This window comes from Rousettus aegyptiacus, unplaced genomic scaffold (assembly GCF_014176215.1).
Source record: "Rousettus aegyptiacus isolate mRouAeg1 unplaced genomic scaffold, mRouAeg1.p scaffold_m13_p_1, whole genome shotgun sequence".
Lineage (NCBI taxonomy): Eukaryota > Metazoa > Chordata > Mammalia > Chiroptera > Pteropodidae > Rousettus > Rousettus aegyptiacus.
In genome coordinates, this window is record NW_023416284.1 from 163,542,698 (window position 1) to 163,562,759 (window position 20,062).

General features: G+C 33.2%; 1 protein-coding gene across 10 annotated transcripts in view; it reads right to left on the reverse strand.

Moving 5' to 3' along the window:
• AHI1 (Abelson helper integration site 1) overlaps positions 1 to 20,062 on the reverse strand; it is a 163,614-nt gene that overhangs the window by 137,322 nt on the left and 6,230 nt on the right. For 6 of the 10 annotated variants that reach the window (XM_036221952.1, XM_036221950.1, XM_036221951.1 and 3 more), the window contains 8 exons: positions 19,751 to 19,875; positions 14,124 to 14,644; positions 11,647 to 11,828; positions 8,423 to 8,527; positions 7,302 to 7,518; positions 6,200 to 6,392; positions 4,324 to 4,419; positions 352 to 537 (listed from right to left, as the gene is read on the reverse strand). In XM_036221952.1, coding sequence (XP_036077845.1) covers positions 352 to 537; positions 4,324 to 4,419; positions 6,200 to 6,392; positions 7,302 to 7,518; positions 8,423 to 8,527; positions 11,647 to 11,828; positions 14,124 to 14,644; positions 19,751 to 19,875 — 1,625 coding nt within the window. The remainder of the gene's footprint in view (positions 1 to 351; positions 538 to 4,323; positions 4,420 to 6,199; positions 6,393 to 7,301; positions 7,519 to 8,422; positions 8,528 to 11,646; positions 11,829 to 14,123; positions 14,645 to 19,750; positions 19,876 to 20,062) is intronic. The other 4 variants (XM_036221956.1, XM_036221955.1, XM_036221953.1 and 1 more) reach the window with 3 other exon arrangements.

The following is a 20,062-nucleotide window of genomic DNA, read 5'->3' on the forward strand; positions in this document are numbered from 1 at the left end:
AAACTGTAGGACTTGAAAAGCCTAAAATATTAACTATCTGTTCCTTTATGGAATATATTTGTCAACTCTCACTTTATATCATTCTTTTATCTTTAATTTTAAAAATAAAAACTGTACTAATTAATAATTTTTTTCCTAACACTGAAATCTATATTTAGTACTTAAGAGTCATGTAAGTATTTTTTAAGTATCAGCCATTACAGGCTTAATTACATAATTTCTGAAGGTAACTTTCTATTATAGAAACCTATTAAAGTAATTCTAGAGTCCTTATCTTTTTAGGAATGAAATACATGTCACCATTTAATCTCAACAACAGAGGACATATATTTATATATGCTATTAACTTACACATTCTGGAACTTTCAGTCCTCTTACAGTTACATACAACGTTGATGGATAACGATTTCTTGGACATTTTGACCACCATTCAAAAACCTCAACAACATTTAACTGGGATCGAGACTTAGCAGGTGGGTAATACAGCTGCAAGCGAAGTTTTGAATTGATGTTTAAATTTCCATTGGCTCCTAGAAGCTTAAAATAAGAATTCAAATAAAATTTTATCTTCATTGAAAATAAGTATATCTGATAAAGCAATAGTATACAGTCAAAAACTCATCTAGAAAACATTATATGGCATGCTGAAATTCCTTAGATTTATAGAGCAAAGAACACTGATAGTTGGGTAAGTACAGGTACAAATCTTTTTGCCAAAAGGTAACCAAATGACTTCCAGACAGCTATCTTTTTGCTCGTACAACTTCAGATGGTTGGTAAAGCATTTACAATACTGTGCCAGATGTTATCTGGCATGAAGAAGGGGATCAATATACCTTTGTTTGAAATAATAATGATAAAGATTAAAATGCAAATTAAACACAAAAACAAATTTTCCATTTGTTTAGTATCAGTAATTTTTAATAGCAAAACTGTATGGTTTTAATTCATTCAAAATTGACATTATATTCAAATAGTAATGAGCATAATTAAACTCATTCAATCCATTCATTACATTTAAAAATATTTCAGTCTACCTTCTTAAAAAGGTCTATTCGATTAAAAAAAAACTATTAAATAAACTATGTTTAAGCTAAGTAAATGGAGATCCTTACAAAAATAATTAAAATCTCACCAAATCAAAATGGGACTAGACTATGACTCTGTATAAAATGTCTTTGTTAACTTCTGTGTCCTCTAGAAATTAGGAGACAGTTGGAAGCTTTTGCAGCAATTTGGGCAGAACATGAAGGTGACAACTAAAAGACAGGGATCGAGCGCAGGAAACATTTTCAGTAACTATCACTGATTTGGAAGATCAAAAAGGACTCTGAGGTAGGTGTTAACAGAACTTTCTGTGATGATGGGGATGTTCGACATTTGTGCTATCCAGCAGTCTCCACTAGTCACATGTGGCTCCCAAGCACTTGAAGTGTGGCTGGTGCAACTGTGGAGCTAAATTTTTTAATTATATTTAATTTTAATTAATTAATTTGAAGTCAAATAGCCACATATGACTTATGGCCATCAAAATGACAGTACCGCTCTAAGGTTGTAAATTTGGGAGACTGGGCAGATGGCGGCGGTACTAACTGAAATATCAGACAGAGAAGTGGTAATGACTTAGGTAGGATGTTCAGTTTGGTGGAGTCTCTGATATCCATGAGGTATCCAAGCTGAAATGTCTGAAATCTGAAGCACAGATAAGAAAAGTGGGTCTACGGAAGTAGACTAAAGATGAAACCATGAATAGGACTGATATTAAAGAGGTAAATGGAAGACCATGATGGAAACTGAGGGAACAGTAAAAGGAAAATCAGAAAAGGATGGTTTCTAGAAAACAAAGATAGAGTTTCGGGACAGTAATGTATCATTTGCACATAGGTGACATAAAAGAACTAAAAAATATTCAATAATTTCGCAATGATAAGTCATTAGTGATTTATTAGGAGAAGCTTTAGTGGCTAAGGCAAAATCCAGATTGCAGTGTGTTCAGAATCAAGGAAAACAGAGTAACAGATTGCAAAAATATGGCCCATCTTCTCCATACCCCACTAGGGAAGGATGTAATGTCAATGGAGGTTGTAAGCTGAGGGATGATGATATGATACAGAGGGGTAAAGAACAGTTTCAAATGAGTAACAGATGTTCAGTCATTAAATATTAAGCACTCGAGATTCCCTTCATAAACGCTACTGCTGTCTGCCTGAAGCTTATTATAAAGGAAAATTATTTTAAGGAGATATTCCCAGCTTCTGAATCGCACTTTCCATAAGTTGTTCTAATACTTACCAGGCAATCTAGTTTACACTAGTATGCTGCTTAGCATGAGGAAACAACTAAAATCCAGCCAAGGTCCTATCATATGGTTACAAATTATATAATGTAGAACTTGAATAAAGCTTTATTATTTTATAATTTAAAACAGTCACACACACACACACACACACACACACACGCTAAAAGAATTAAAAGTGTCTCTACCTAAGAATTAGGGTAAAGTCTCATTTATATCTGAACAAGGGCTCTTTGCAGTTCATATGAACCACTATAACAACTTTACAGTTATCTAGGACATTCCTGGAACCAATGGTATAGGTATTAAGATGTTAAAATTTTTATTTGATTCATGACACTTTCTCAAAGACAGCTTTTTCCTAGTCACTGTTTCCATACATTTGTTAATTTTCTCAATAGATATTCACTGAGCACTTCCTCTGCTGGTGATATTATGCAATAAAATGTTTCAAGAGACTGACATATTAAATGTGAACAGACCTGGTAAAATAAAAACTAAAAATATTCAACAAATTTTCCCAAAAGAAGTTACTGCTGACTTTGAAAAGCTTACAGTCTAATGAAGGAGATACATAAGTGTAAACAGCAGGAAGCATGTAGACTACCTCACCCTTTACAGGAGGTGGAGATGGGAGAACTCCCGGTTGCCATTTCTGCCTTTGGCATGAAATGGATAAATAAATAAAAATCTGTATAACATTTAAAGGTAAAAATACAATAAGATAACATTACGGTTTCCCAAGAGCAGTACATAGTAAATACTGTAGTTCTGCACAAACCTCATATCGAAGAAATGAAGAAAGTTTCTAACAAGACCACAAGAAGGCAATATTTAAGTGAAGTGACCTTTTTAAGTTTTGTTTTTGTTTTTGTTTTTTATTCTCTAAATCAGTAGAGAGGGGTATAGCAAAAGGTGTAATGGGTTAGAGAAGGGTGACTTTAGAAAGTACGCTGGACCAAGTGAGTCCTAAGGCCACTGCAGAATTACTTCCTCACCACAGCCAACCTGAGAGCCATTCAGTAGTCAAGTCAGAATACACCTCTTCTAAGGCCTCTCTCTACTCTCCAATGTGGATTAAGTCATTCACCTGGGATTTCACAGCATCTACTCTATAGCATAGTCATGTAAGTACTCAAGACTTTTTATAACTCAAATTTATGTTTGAAGTCAGAAATAAAAAAATATAAAATTTCCTTTTTAAAAAATGTTAATCTAGCCACACCTTTTATCTCTGCTAAAATATCCTAGTTAAAGACCATCATTTTATACACAGACTGCTGCAAGAATTTTCTAGCTTGATCTTCCATTTCATTATAATGGTGATGTGATGCCACAGGAACTTAACTCTTGTTTACATCAATTAACCTATGATAAGTTTCAGTGTATGTCGTTTTGCTTCAAGTTACAGAACCTATAGACATTAAGTGAGGACTTACTGTACACCTTGCTCCTTACAACATCTGGGTCTTTACATATACTGTACCCTCTACCTAGAACTCTCTTTTCCCTACTGCTAGCATGTACCTAATACTCAAGTTCAATGTCTCTTCCTGAGGTTTCTCTGGCCCCACATAATGATTTTCATCATTTACCCCATACATCTTTATAATACTTATAAAAATTATAATAAATGAAAAATTATGTAATTGTTTTATGTCTGTTCTGCTTGCTAGAATATGAAGTCCATGAGGTCAAGTAGTTTGTCTTCCTTGTTCACTAAGTAGAAAAGTGGCTGACTGACATATAGAAAGGTTTTAATAACTATATGTTAAGTTGAATAAGTGTCAGTAGGGCTGTGTGTTTTTTTAAATGCTGTATCCTGAGAGGCAAAAAGTATACAAACTAGGCACTTAATAAATGTTTAAGAATATGACTGAGCATCACCTGAGCTAGAATTAATAACTCTCTGCCACAATCTTACCTTAAACCATAACTCCTTAAATGAAAATAAAATGACTTGAGAAAAAGCAGCCAATCATATCTGAGATTATTTTAAAAGTCCTTAAAATGGATTAAAAACATACCTTGAGAAATGCCCAGGCAATTTTCCGAAAGCTGCATTTTTGATATTGAATTTCAGAGTTATTCCTAATTTCATCCATGCTTAAGAAATCAAGAATCTGTAAATAAACATTAAAAAATTACTTCATAGAAGACTAGGCTACCTAAAATTTAATATTTTTTAATATATTTTGATACTAAAAAATCATCTGTTTACTTAAGAAGTTTTCCTTACGGGGGCAAAAACATTTACATCTCACTTCATTCACCTTTAATTCCTCCTGTTAGTGAGGGCCCAATGGCTGCCTAGTATTCTTCTGTATTATAAATCCATAAATTTAATTAAAAAATCATAATTGATTTAGCCAAACTGTCCCTAAAATTTTTGCTATGATAAACAGGGCTTAAATAAATATCTTTGCACATATATCTTTGTGTACGTGTCATTTTCCCTTAGAAGAATTACCCAGAAGTGCAATAACAGTTTTAAAGACTTCTGATAGAATTTATTAAATCATCCTCAATAAACTCCAAGGAGGTTGAAATCAAAAAGTAGTTCTGTAGACAATATTATATTAAAACCTAAGAAGCAACCAAATGTGTTCATATTTCAACAATCTTTCATAAATCTCATATTACTAAAAATATAAAAGAATATTATAGTAACTAAGGACAAATTTCTATGACAAAGAAAAAACTCTTTGACATACAAATTATTTTACATTTTAAAAAAGTCATAGCTTTATATAAATCATACAACATAATTAGATGTGATTGGTAGATTATTTGTTTCATAAACACACATATATCACCTGAAAGTTAAGGATCATAAAAAGAAGTAACTCTACAAAAATCAATCATTGGTTCTGGTCATGCCTTGCTGTTCATGCTAAAATTTCATGCTGAAATTCTCCATCTTGCTTAAACTAGAAGAGACGCTTTCTCTACTTCTATTTGTTTATGGAGAAACAAGATGTAGTAAAAAAAAAAAAAAAAAAAGTGGGATTTTAGGTTTAAACTAGCTTCAAATAAAAAATAGCTACACTTAAAATTAGAGTAATGGGGAAAATCACTTTACACTCTGAGCCGTAATTTCTTTTGCAGTAAAAAATTAGAAAAACATATCAGCTCAAAGGCTGTCTATACCATAAAGTTTTCCCTGACTAGTCTGACCCTCCACTAACCCTTTAAAAAGTTCTACTTCATTTGGTTATATATTACATTGTATTAGTCAAGTCATCTCTCAGTCTACAAATTCTTAGGGAATCTAATATAGATAAATGAGTTTATGTGAAATAGGTTAAGAATGGAGGATTACATACAGATTAGATTCAACAGTTCAGTTAATAGCCACAGTACTGTTGTAAGGATTACATAATATAGAGTAAATCAAATAGCTAACTACTTAGAAAAGTAAATGCTCAGCAAATATGCTATCACTTAATCTCTCACTTTTATCTCCATTGTATCCTACAAACACTAAATCCTAGAGATTAAATTCTCATAATACTTTGTTGTAATAATGAACTACTAAAAGTAACAGCTTAAACTTGTGCTATGCAGCTGACCCTCTGTATCTTCAGATTCCATGCACAGATTCAACTAATTGCAGATTACAAATGTTAAAAAAAAATCCCAGAAAGTTCCAAAAAGCAAAATTTGAATTTGCTACGCACTGAGCACTACGTTGAATCAACATGAATGATGTGATCTGTAGGCATACCCTGCTGGAGCCTATATGTAAATGTAGGTTATAGGCAAATACTGTGCCATTTTATATGAGATTTGAACATCTACAGACTTTAGTTTCTGCAGGGGGTGCTGGAACCAATGCCCTGTGGATACTGAGGGATGACTATTAATTAAAATTTAATTTAAATTGCTCTATTCAATTCATACCTCGAAGAACAGGATGACTTTAGGGTTCTCATCAAATTCTCGAAGCAAATAGGGAAAGTTTTCATTAAATATAATTTGCTCTTCCCATTCTGGAAGCCTTGATTTTAACTTTTTAAAATCATATGGCTGGGTCATAATAGGAAGAATATAATCTACATTGTCTTTTTCAAAGTAAGACGAAACAGGTCGTTCACTGTTCAAAAGAAGATATTTCCATTAACACAACTGTTTATAAGTTTGAGAATATGAGAAAAAAAAATCAAAATATGGTATTCAAGGCGAGGCAACCAGAAACAATGAATAGCCATGATACATAAGGAAAATTATAAATTTTACCAGACTTAGAAGTGGTAGTACCTTACTATGATTTTGCATTTATATACTATCAGTTGGTTTCACAAAATTATTTTATTACAGAAAATAAAAGTGAGATGTCTGATTATATCTTTGGCATTTAGAGCTGAAAAAAGTAACTTTTTCAGAATCTTAAATGAGTTTGTCATAAAACAGTACAATCCACTTAAATAAAAAAATGTGGACAACAATATTATACGTTATTTTTATGCCTTAAGATGACTGAGTAATTGAATAACCTTTCTGATAATCTTCATGTTTTCCATTCCTGTCGTCTTTCTGAGCAAATAATTTTTTTGGACTCTAGTACAGTCATTTATTTTACTGTACTATTTGGGCCTTCAAGCATGTATTAGCTATAGAAGTAATATTAAGAAAAAAATTAAATTCAAGATTCATTTATCTCACCTGATAACATTTTAACTTCAAAACAAAAATGTGAAGATAGACAATTAATGCATTTACAGTAAGATGATTTACAATGTAAGTTAAATGCCATAGTCATTAAGCTTGTCAGAAATCCTCAATTCCCCTCCACTTAAAATGAATTATTGAATTTAACAGATGCTCTCTATTTCTTCTATAAAACATACTGATCAATATCAATGGTTGATAAATATCTACTAGTAAACCGTTCTCCAATACACATTCACAGTCCTATTCATAATGACTTTCAATGGCAGTAAACACTTCTACTGCAGACAGTTTAAATTTCAAGGGTTAGCTGTTCAATTAAAAAAAAAATTACCTATCATCTTTCTTGACATACTGACCAGTATTCGCATCAACCACATGAATTTTTACCATGGGCTGAGAAATCATAAAATCTGACTTAAGTCGATCAGTTCGGTGAATATAAACTCCCAGGAAAAGGTCGTCATCAAGCAAACATTTGGGATAAACTGGACTATCTCGACTTGTTATTTCATGAACACCATCATCACCATTAGTGTCTTCATTATCATCTGAAACAACACGCATGGAAGAAAATCAACTTATAACTAATTGTTCCCATAACAATATATTCAATAATATATGTTGAATTTTCATGTAACATAATCTTTATAATCATTATAATAATTTATGATCACTTGTCTTTGTTAACAAAGAAACTTCAAGAGAAAATAAAGAAAAAAACATGATAGCAGATTATATTCTTGAGAGCAAAACACTGTATTTTTTAATGTATTAAAATAGGGTATGGAATCTTTCTTATCTTTCCTAACAAGGATCAGCAACAAAAAAAGAAAAAGAGCAGAGATAAAAGTAATTTTATCTAAGTACTTTATAAGTGGCATAGATATCACTCAATTCATTTATAACTATAATTTCTGCTTCTGGGTAGGACATAGCAGAATGTAAAGATCAATACTTCTGGTAATAACTTGAAAAACCAAAAGAATTACAAAAATATTTTTTAAGGCATCAGAAAAGTACAGAAACAACGTGTAGCAGATGGACTAAAATACCAGAAAGGGAGCAATATTCAGAGGTAAGCTCATGGACTGGTAGCTGTTACAGTCTCGCGGGACATTTGCTGATTCACAGTGTGGGCTGAAGACCAAGTTTCAGACTATGCGAAAGGTCACTATTGGGAGAAAGAATAACCAGCAAAACTTTTAGTGGTTGCATGAGGCTACAATGATAAAATTGTAGACTTGAGGGGCCTCAAACTCATGGCTGATTTTTCTCACAAAACTGAATTCTGAGGCTACGCGAGAGGCTAAAAAGACCGAAATCTCCCAGTCTTTTGGTACCTGGAAACAATGACCCACCAGGGAGGGGCCTGAAACAAAACAGGCAATGCTAAAGCTCTAGAGTGCGTGGTCAATTTACACCTACAGCCACATTTCACCTGGGGTCACTTACCAATTCTGGGCGCAGCTAGAGGTTGAGAATCCTGTCGTGGCCCCTGGCAGAAGGTCCCTACTGGGGGACAGAGAAACCAGCAGAGACTTTGATGTTCACGTGGTGCTGGAGTGACAAAATTGGAGACTTGAAGGGCCTCAAACACACGGCCAGTCTCCCCTTCAAGACATCTGCCAAATTTTGAAGCTTCATGGGGCAGAAGGCTAAAAGGACTAGGCTGAAAACCTCTGAAAGGCAAAACTAAATCTCTCAGTCTTTTAGGGCGAAAGAGACAACCATTTGCCAGGCTCTCAATTTCAAACACCTGGAAGGTTGCATCCTAGGAATAGGGCCGATGAGACACACTACTTTACCAAAACTGTAGCCCAGCCCTAACCTAGCTCAATTCCTCACTGGCCGAAATCAGTTGCCTACCCTATCTGCCTAAGAGAATAGAGAGGAAACCTTCTCTAGTGGAAGATAAAATCATCTGGAGCCTCCAGGTTTCTATATGCCATGTCTAACAGTCAATAAAAAGTTACTAGACATAAAAGAGACAAGATTATATGACCAATAACCAAGAGAAAAAAAAAACAGAAAACAAAGCAGACCCACAGATGATCCAGACTGGATTAACACACAAGCACTTTAAATAACTATGATTAACATGCTCAAGAAAATAAAGGGAAAGATGGACAAAATAATTTTTAAAAAGCAAAGACATTCTACCGAGATTTGAAATCCATGGAAAAAAGGTAATCTGGAACTAAAAAATACAATGCCTGAAATTAAAAACTCAGTAATGTCGAACAGCATACTATATACAAAGGAAGGCCATGTTTAGTGAACCAGAAGATCAAATCAAATACCCAAACTGAAGTACAATGGGGAAAAAAAAGAACAAGGTAGGAAAAACCATAAGAAACTTGTGGACACACTCAAGACAACTAACATGTGAAATTATAATCTACAAGAGCACAGAATGGCGAAGCCATATTAAAAAATAATAACGGCTGAGAATTTTTCACAACTGATACTGAACATCGACCAGTAAACTCTAAGCAGGTTATAACGAAACCATATTTAGGTGTAGCATGATGAAACACTGAAATCAAAGACAAAAAGATAATATAAAGAGCAGCTACGGGAAAAACAAGACACAATCCCTTCAAAGAGACAGAAATAAGAATGGTGCTGGGAACAGAAATGATGGAAGCCAGAAGACAATTCTATGATTTCTTTAAAGTACTAGAAGAAAATAACCTTTAACCTAAAATTCCATACTAGCAAATATGCTTAAAAATGAAGGTAATTTAACATAACAAAATCCCAGGGGATTAGAAGGCCTATACTAACAGAAATACTAAACTTTTTTTTTAAGCAGGTGAAAAATATAAATTCATTAAGGAAAACCTAAATTTGGGGGTGTACCAGCTGTATAAAATGGTAACCATAGTATCTGTGAAGTTTAAAATACATGTAGAACTAAAATACATAAGGCAGGAGACAGATGCAGAGAAAACACTGACAAAATTAAATTACTGTCATGGGATGTTTCTTAAGTCACAGAAAGCACATATCATTGGGAAGAAAAAAGGATAAATTAAGCTATACAAAATTTAAAAAACTATTTTTCAAACAATACCAATAAGAGAAAAATAAAACACAGCTTGGAAGGATATTTGCAATACATATGTGCGTGTATGTATTTATATTTGAGAAAGACTATCTATGTAAAATATTTTCACAAATTAATCAGAAAAAGACAATTATATTTCTTTAAAAAAAATACACTGAAGACTTCAACAAATGTACAAATGAAGAAGTTCAAGTAGTCAATAAACACAATGTTCAACTTCACTAGTTATCATGGAAATTAAAGTTAAAATGAAATATACACACCTAAGTATGACTAAAATTTTTAAATACTGACAATATAAATGTTAGTGAAGATGTAGAGCAATGGAAGCTCTCAAATACTGCCAGTATCAATTGGTAAACCAATTCTTGAAAATGGGAAGTACCTATTAATGTGAAAAACACACATACTCTGTAACATAGTAACTCCGCCCCTAAGAGTATGCCCAACAAAAATGTAAACATGTGCTTGCCAAAAGATGTGACTAGAATATCCATTACAGCTTTATTTGTAATTGCCTAAAACTAGAAACAAGTCAAATGTCCATCAATGCATAAGTAGGTAAATTAATTGTTGCATATTTATACAATTGATATTTATACAAAAATGGAACTGATAATGAATAAGCTTGACTGTATGCAATAGTATAAATCTCATAAAAAGATAATTTTGAGTGAAAAAAGCCAGACACAAAAAAGCACAGTATTTATGATTCCATTTACATTAAATTAAAAACCTGGCAAAAATAAACTATGTGTTAAATGTCAAGACAGTATGTACTCCTGCAGGGCAATGAACTAGAAGGGGACTAGAGAGCGCTTCTGGGTGCTAATGATGTTCTGTTTCTTGGATGATGATTTTATGGGTATGTTCAGTTTGTGAAGATTCACTAAGTAATATACTTATGTACACTTTTCTGTATGTATACTTCAAAAAGTCTTTAAAAATTTAATTACAGGAACCACAAAACATCATCAATTTCATCAATAAATAAGTACCATAAATTCTAAAATTTACTATATTAGTCCCAATTTTTGGTCACGTGGAAATTGAAAAGAAAAAAGGAGGTAAGAAGTAGGAAAAAAAAGGCAAGAATAATAAAAATGAGAGAAAAGACGTGAGTAACGAGGAAATTTGAAAGCGAGAGGCAAAAGGAAAAGTGGGAAGACAGGACGCAAGCTGATTCGGGCGGAGGAGCCGGGAGGGCACCACGTGTGACGGAGGCACGCAGCAGTGCCGTCTGCTGACGGTTTACAGCTTTCAATGACTAGGAGTCTCAATTATTTAGGGTCTCTAAACTCAACGGTACAAAAAGAAGTATTCTTTACTACAATCGCAACTACAAAGTTAATGTCATTCTAGAGTTTAATTAAGTCAGGAAGTAGAGATGACTCAAGTACCATTAACTTATCACAGACACAGCCACAAATAAACGAATGTTTTAATTTAAATGAATCCAAAAACAAATATCAACATATTCCATATTGGATTTTTTTTCAATTACATCCTTTGGGATGATATTTTCTTCAGTTTTAAGGGCTAAAAGTCCTAGATTCAAGTTATTTCTACCGAGGAACACTTTTTTTATTTAATATGAGTAACAAACCTGCTTTAGGCTTCTTTTTCTTTTTTTTTGATTTGGATTTTGTGTCATCTTGCCTGCTGTCTTCTATGTTTTGTTTCGCTGAGGTTATTTCATCATTTTGATGACAATCTGAAGTAACTGTTCCAACTGGACTTTCCTGCTTTGGTTCACCTTCAGCTGGGTGATCAGAGATGGACAATGTACTGCAAATATATCCCAAGTACACATCATTACAATTATTATTATTATTCATGGTGCAGCAAAGTGAACAGTGAATAGAGGCAAGGATAATCTCAAATTTGATATGATTTCCAGCTAGGAGATACATGTCTTCTTTTTCACTAAAATGGTTAGCTGTCAAACTAGGTATTTTAGGTGTTACTTTATACTTGGTGATGAGTTATATACCACATGAGCCAATTTAAATGGAGCTCTAAACTCCGCATAAAAATGAAATTGTATTTTATGTGCAATAGATCTGTTTATACATAGGATTGGTCAAAGCATCCTCACTCCGTTGCCAAGTAAATGATTAATTAACAAATTTCTAAATTTAAAATGTGTTCCAAGTTTCTTCTGTTTTCAAGAGACTTCAGATAGTCAACCTTTGGTTTCTATGTAAAAATTAATTGCTTGTGTTTTCCAGTGGCTGATGTGCCGCTACATTTTCAGAAGACTATTATTAAAATTAAAATCTGCATCGCAATAACTAATAGTAAACGGTAACATCCCAAAAGCATACTGAGCTGTAGCAAGAAACCAGACTACTAAAGTTTTTTGTAATTTATCAAGCAAAAAATCTGCATCTAAATAATCAAAAATTGACTTCCAATATACGAATTTTAAAAAAGAGATTGAGAAATAGAGAAATACTTCAAATTAGTCATTCTAGAAAGCCATGTTATTTTATTATATCATCAAATACTATTATTTAAAGAGAACAATACCCTTTGAATGTCATAGTTGTGAAAGCCATGGTTTCATTTAAAATTCATGAGCTTACCAGTTCATTAAATAAATGGTAGCTATGAGCACATGAGCTGAGGATTTATAAAATACTGAGGTGAAGAGCCTCTAAAATGGCCCCAATAATCTCTGTCTCCAAATATTCATAGCTTTGTGTAAACCCTTCCCTTGATTGTAGGATGGACCTAGTGACCCACTTCTAAAAGCAGACTATGACAAAAGTAATGGATGCCACTAATAAGATTAGGTTCCAAAAAGACTATCATCCCTCCCTCTCCTCTCTCTGCTGCTGCTCTCTCCCTCTCTCTCTCTCTCTCTCTCCCCCCCCCGCCCCCCCTGCTCAGTGTGCAGAAGCAACTAACTACCCACTGTTGTGAGTAGCCCATATGGAGGTCTGCATTGCAAGAAATGATGTCCCTAACCAAAAGCCGGTCAGGACCTGAGCCCTGCCAACAGTCACACGAGTGAGCTTAGAAGTGGATCTTCCAAGCCTTCCAACAGTGATACCACCTGACAGATCCTCCTCCTGCCAAGCCTTGAGATGACTGCAGCCCCAAGTGACATCCTAATTGTAGCCAGAGGCACCTGGCTAGCTATACCCAGATTCCTGATTCACAAAAATTACAAGAAAATAAATGTGTAGTTTAAGAAATAATTTTTTATGTAGCAACAGATAACTAATAAATATACTAACATGTCCCTGTAGCAACTCTATGTGCTCTCTCTGTTACCACCGCCTGTCAAGCTTTTGATAAAAGGGGAATTATTTTTAGATGAGGACGTTAAGGGAAAACTGCCTCTGTATGATAGCTGAATACAGAATGTCCCCACCTCAAGTTGTTTACTTAAATGTGGATTACAGAAAACAAATTATGGTAGTTAAAGGCCATTGTTTATTTTGTTTTCCCTAAGCAGAGCATATTGAATATGCTCACAGCCCACACTGTATATGCATGCACATATATACATACATGAACATGTAAACAAAAGCATATATACACACGTACATAAGCATCATATACACAAAACACTCGAATACCAAGTCGCTAATAGTGATTATCTCTGGGTGATTAGATTGCTTTTATTTTCTTGTGTCTGTACATTGTATAATGAGCAAATGTTATTAGTATAAGGAAAAATGCTATATTCACATATCCAAATAGGCATATAATTCAACAAAATGTGGAGTAATTAGGTTTCTATTATTTAAAAAGCAGATGTCAATAATTAAGGGAAGACACTTTTGAGCAAGACTGCCAAGGTTTGGGCTCAGCTTCTGAAATGGTTCTATGACATAAACTTTTCAGTTTCCTCATCTACAAAAGACAAAATTCCTATTCCTCATAGGGTTGTTATAAAGAATAAATGTGTTAATTCTTGTAAAGTGCTCCATAAAAGTTAGCTGTTATTATTGCACTGGCAATGTGTCCAAATGAAATTCTAAGAATTTTCTTTGTGATGCAGATATCACTCAAAAACTGAAAAATAACAATTTTTTAAGAGAACATTTTACATTTATCAATGTTAAGTACCTTGTTTCAGTGTTAGATGGGATTGGAACTTTCTTTTTTTTCTTTTTTCTTTTTTCACTGCTCACTTTGTCATCATGCAAGGAAGTATCTGAGGGGAAATAAGTCAACTGTTCTTTGAGTTTCTTTCTTATTTTCTTCTTAATCTCCTTTGCCATTTCTTCAGCTACCTGGGACTGGTATACTTGCTTCAGTTCTTCCTCATCTAAATTATTATTTTCTTTTTCTTCATTTGCTTTTTCACTTTTCTGATGAGCAACATCTGACTGTGATATCTCTATTTTCTTCTCAGGAGTTTCCAGTCCCATTTCTTGGCACACTGTTTTTATAACCTTCTTATTTGCCTTTTCTTGCTGGTCCTCCTCTATGCTATCATCATCCTCTGGGTTTTCAGCTGTTGACTGTGGACTGCTTGGTTTGTTTTTAGTGACTGGCATGCTCTTCTCTGGGTTATTAGTGTTAGCAGTAATTACTTCATCTGTAGTTTCTTTAATTTTCTGAAGATTGCTTCTAACAGTGTCAAGCTAGAAAAAGAAGACACAATGACAAAGTTTCAGCTCAGTAAAGTTTAGTTATGCAGAGATGAAGCACAAGGACTAGGTGTTTGACAATGTGTAATACTGGGCAGATTATTTCATTTTTTACTTGAACACAGTGAAAGTCTACAGCATCTGATAAGCACTCTCCTAGTTTATTCTTCCAGCATGAGATCAGTAATCTCTGAGAGTAACTTCAGATAAAATGAGTTAACATGTGAAAAAGTATTTAATGACTTTTAAGAAGTTAATTAATTGCTCAAATCTCAAATGTTATTTTCCTCTTGGGGAGAATGATCCATACTTTAAGTAAGATACATTTGAGAAACTCGTAAGAGCCACTGAACTAAAGCACCTTCAGGTTCTCCAATAGAAAGCACATGCAGGTCATTTATTTTGCTTCGTAATTATATTCTAAAACCAAAGGTCTATAGCTCTAGAATCACCCTGCCATTAGCCCAAATGCATCACTGAAAATACTGCAAAGTGTTAAATATTATCAAGTTAAATGAAATGACAGACTAAGCACATATCTGAACCTCTTTCTCCCATCAAAATTTGGTTTTTAATTTAAAAAAAAAAGGTTAAAAAATCAAAAAGGAATGTTACTAGTAAAAATATTTTGAGAAATTCCCCAGCAATAAAAAATAAGCAGAATTAGCTCTATTAAGAAACTACCAGGGAAAACCACAGCCCATAGGAAAAGACTTCCCCAGAGAAAAGGGTGGTTTAGGAGAAGCCATCAGCTAAGAGTTTAAGAAAATACAGAGAAGGGGCTATGCCTGAGGAGTTGGGAGGACAGCTCTGTCTTCCACCTTCATTCGTGTTAGATGGTGACTTTCACTTAGAGGATAAAGCAGCTAAGTATAGAGAGATGTAGCAGCTGCTTCAGGTAGGTACAACCCTTGCCAACAGCAGAAGGAGACTATGTTCAACATAACAGGCAGAAGAGAGATTCTATAGAAATATGAACGATGACTACATAACTAACCCCTAACAAACACTGAAGGAAAGTAGCACAATGAATTTTAAGCTGCCAAATCTGATAAAACAAATATTAACAATGGAGGAAAGTGAATAGCATAAACAAAATAAGAATTTAAAACAAGTATGACTAACATTAATCAAGAAATTCCAAAGGATACAGGATGGAAAAAACAAACCTGCAAAAATAAAAATTTGGACTGACAGAAATAAAAGTTTAAGATATATGTGAAAACACAGAATAGACAGAAATAAAGTGCTACAAGATGGAAACCAAAATCAAAATGAAGTGAATGAGCTGATCAAAAAAGCTGAAGTTCAATTTCTGAAAATCCCCATGTTGAATAAAAACAGAAACTATCTAGTATATGTGAAAAGATGGGAAAATGCTAAAAGAACTAGTATTCCAATACATATTTTACCATCTCCAAGACTCTTTTGCTTACCAAAAACGTGTTTTCAAATTCTATCTATTCTTCAAGAATATATTATAAAGTCATATCCTCCAAAAAATCTTACCTAATTAAATCTAATAAAAATAATCTCTTTCAAAAATAAGTTTATTTTCACATGTTCTGTTTGTAGAAGCAATGTTTCATTTAAGACAGTAAGAACACAAAAAATTAAGATACAAAAAAACAGAAAATATTTAACAGAGAAAACAACATCCAAAGCTCAATCCTGGTTGCCTCACTTGTGGAAAATCATTGCTAATCTTTCAGAAACTTATTTTTGTCTTTTTTCTATGTATACAATCATACTTAATAACCTTCAATTTCTATTATGTTAAAATGGGGCATATGTAAATTTTTCTACATTCTCAGTGAATACCAAAAATGTAGTGGTGATATGATACAATTGGGAAGAAACTACTGATGGAAATAACTGGAAAAAGATAATCAAGAATTAGAAACAGAAAAATGAATTATGTTCCAGAAGATTTAAAAATGAAACACCTGGAAAGCTAATCATAAGCGGCTCAGTTTTTTATTTACTCTTCCACTGATTTGTCAAACTTTGTACTAATAACATCATTTCAATTTTATAATGACTTTATATTTGTTACTCATCTGCTTTTGTTTTATTCAATTAACTTTTAAAACCGTTTCAATAAATACAATTCCCAAAGTATCTGTGGTAGCATCTCTTAAGTTCCGTAGCACTGTACTGGTATTTTCATCACCCTTTAAAAGATTCTGTTTTTGTGGTTTTGATTTCCTTGATAACAGTTTTATGGGAATAATTTTAAGATTTCCAAGTAGTTTACAAATTTTAAATTTTTATTACAAATTTCTAGTTTTATTGTACTATCACAAAAAAGGTCTACTTTATGAAACTTAACAGTTTCATGGGTTAGATCATGACTGAACTGTGAAGTGTCCCAAATACATTGGTTCATGTTTTATTATACCTTTGCCCATCCTTTTATCTTTACCTTCCATGAATCGTTTAGGATTTTATAGAACTTACATACAATAAAATTCACTGATAGTAAATGTTCATTAAATGCATTTTGGCAAATGTATACAGACAGGTGACCATCACCATCATAATTTTAAACATTTCCATCAAACAATATTTCTTTTATAAAGAAAGAAGATCCTTTAACATTTCTTGGTGGTAATGAACTCCTTTGGTTTCTTCCTTGTCTGGGTAGCTCTTCATTTCTCCTTGAATTCTAAATGATAACCTTTCTGTGTAGTCTTGGTTGTAAGTTCTTGTTTTTCATCACTTTGAATATTTAATGCTAATCTCTTTCAGTATTTATTTATTCTATATTTACATGTTAACAATAGGAATGGAACTTATTCATAAAGTTGTTCTGAAGATTACTAGGATAATAAGATTCTTGATACCACAACATAAGTGTTCAAAAATGTTAGCAATTACTATTATTAACTATATGTAAAAGTATTAACTATGACTATAAAAAATTTCATGTATTTTTCTCAGTGAATTGGCACTTATTTTTGACTCAAAGAGTATCTCCTATGTCCGATTTATTCATTTATTCAATAAATATTTACTAAATCTTCTGTGTGCCAGCAAATAATATTCTCTTTACATGGAACGTCTTTTATTCCTTTTAAGATCAGGTTATCTTTCCAAGTTGGAAGATTAAACCAGACATTTCTATTTTTCTAGTTAAGTATTTGTCTATTAATTTAGACTTTTATATTTAAGATGTGTGAAATGTGAATGCATGCCATAAAATAAGACTCTAAATGACCTATCCCCTTAAAAAGTAAAGCAATAATATCAATACTAGTTCTTGAATTATATTTATAACTTTTTGAAACATCTGGAAAAGCTATACTCCCCTCATTCTCTGTTTTAAATCTTTTAATCTTCCTTTTTTATTCCTCTTTGTTAACTTCAATTTTGTCAGCTGAAGAAGTAGTCCACTGGAAACTATTATGATTGGGTTAAACTTAAAAAATTAGCTTGGAAAGAACTAGCACACATAAAATACAAGCCTTCTGAAGTACCTACTAATAAAATGCACAAGTGGTTTTTTTCATGTGAATCTGTACTTTTGAAAATTTATTTTTAAGATCTTTCAAGGCTTTTGCAGTTTCCATGCCTGTCGCTTTTATTAAATTTTTTCTATTCTCCTATATTATCTGTTTTCTTCTAAGTTCTCCAGGAATATTCCCCCTCTTTCCATATGAAAAAATCTCTTCATAATATTTTTTCCTCATGTACTTATCTCAGAATGAAAAGACACCTTGAATCGCTTGTTTGCCAAGAGAGGTTAGGTAACGTTACGCTTAGTCGCCTCACAACTGTCTGTCCCTCCTCAACATGTAAACTGGACCTTAAGTGAATGGACACATCATCTGCCCATTTCCTGGTTATGTCCTTAATTTAGCATATCCGGCCTAAACTGTAAATGCGAAGTTCTGACAGTAAGAGAAAATATGAGGTTCTACATTGACTGAGCCCATAAAAAAATCCTGCAGACAATCGTTTCCAGGATTCTTTATGCTTTTGACCTTACCTAAGGGAAAGGCATGTACCAATATGGAATGCTACATCCTCCATATGCCACTATTCCCTACCACACTGTACACCTGTACCACCAGAAGCAGCACATTTTATTTTAGGACAACCGCCAAGAGAGACCTAACCCGCCCCATTCCGTCAGTAATTCTAAACTGGTGTACAGCGGTACACTCATGTACTATGAATCTCTCGCATGTGTGCAGCTGGTTTTTAGCCAATGTTAGCACTTATTTTTTCCTCATTTGAGTATATACACTGTTAGAGTACACTGATGGCTACCAGATAGGAAATGAAGATGAACAGGTTACATGGTAAAATACGGAATAGAGTATCATTTGGTACAAGTAAAATGTACGATGTCTATAACTTATCATAAAACTCCCGCCAAAGAAATAACTATGCATCAATTACCAGTACATGCAGGAAGTTATGTGTGTGTGTACATACGTAAGACATGATGTCAAACAAGTAAAAGGTGCAACTGAAATAGTGAGACAGGTATGAAGAATGAATAGTCCATTAATTGTGTATATTATTATAGATTCTTTATAGTACTCAGGGAGTCACGTAGTAGATAACTGCTGATTTGTTCAGTATTGCTTTGAGTGCTGTATTTTTAATCCTTTCAAATGTGCTACCAACAATTCTACAGTTTGAAGTGTACCTCAAGTACAAAAAGAAAATTACTGTCTTAAGTTTCTATTGATTTATCCTGGTTATGTGGGGTAGAATTACAAAAGTAAGTCTAAATAAATATAAGCCATTAAATATCTGAATTAAAATATTACTTCCTGAGTTGCTCTTCTGAGTTAAAATTTTCTAATTTCTTCAAGAATGTGTAATATGGCTAGTTTGGAACTTCTCCATTACCCACTAGCGACTCTCATCAGTTTGTCGATGTTATTCTTGTAGGACAGCATTCAAGACTGAACTTAATATTCCAAGAGTGATGTTGATTCTAGTATAAACTTCACTTTACCGTGTTATACTGATCATGACGTAAATTTACTGCTTTTAATTTCCACAGTTTCTTAGACTTTTAACATAAAAAGTCATCATTTTATACAGATATATGTCACCGTTACCAAATGATCAATTACTCACTGAGATATTTTCTTTTGATCTGCCAATTTTTTTCTTCGTTTTTTTTCTTTCATGTTTTAGATCACTGTGGGTCTTAAGCAATTCCTCAAAACGAACTTTGGTTTTTACTTTGGCTTCACTCTCAACTACAAATGATAAAGATTCATGTCATTTTCCAAATAATTATTACAATACATATCTGCATAATTATCATATTAAACAAAATAGTCTTATAAATACCTGCATGAGTTCTACATTAGAACTGACCGGTCCTTCCTTCTTGGAAAATTTTTATTTTGGCTTGATAACACCATACTCACCTGTATCCCTCTT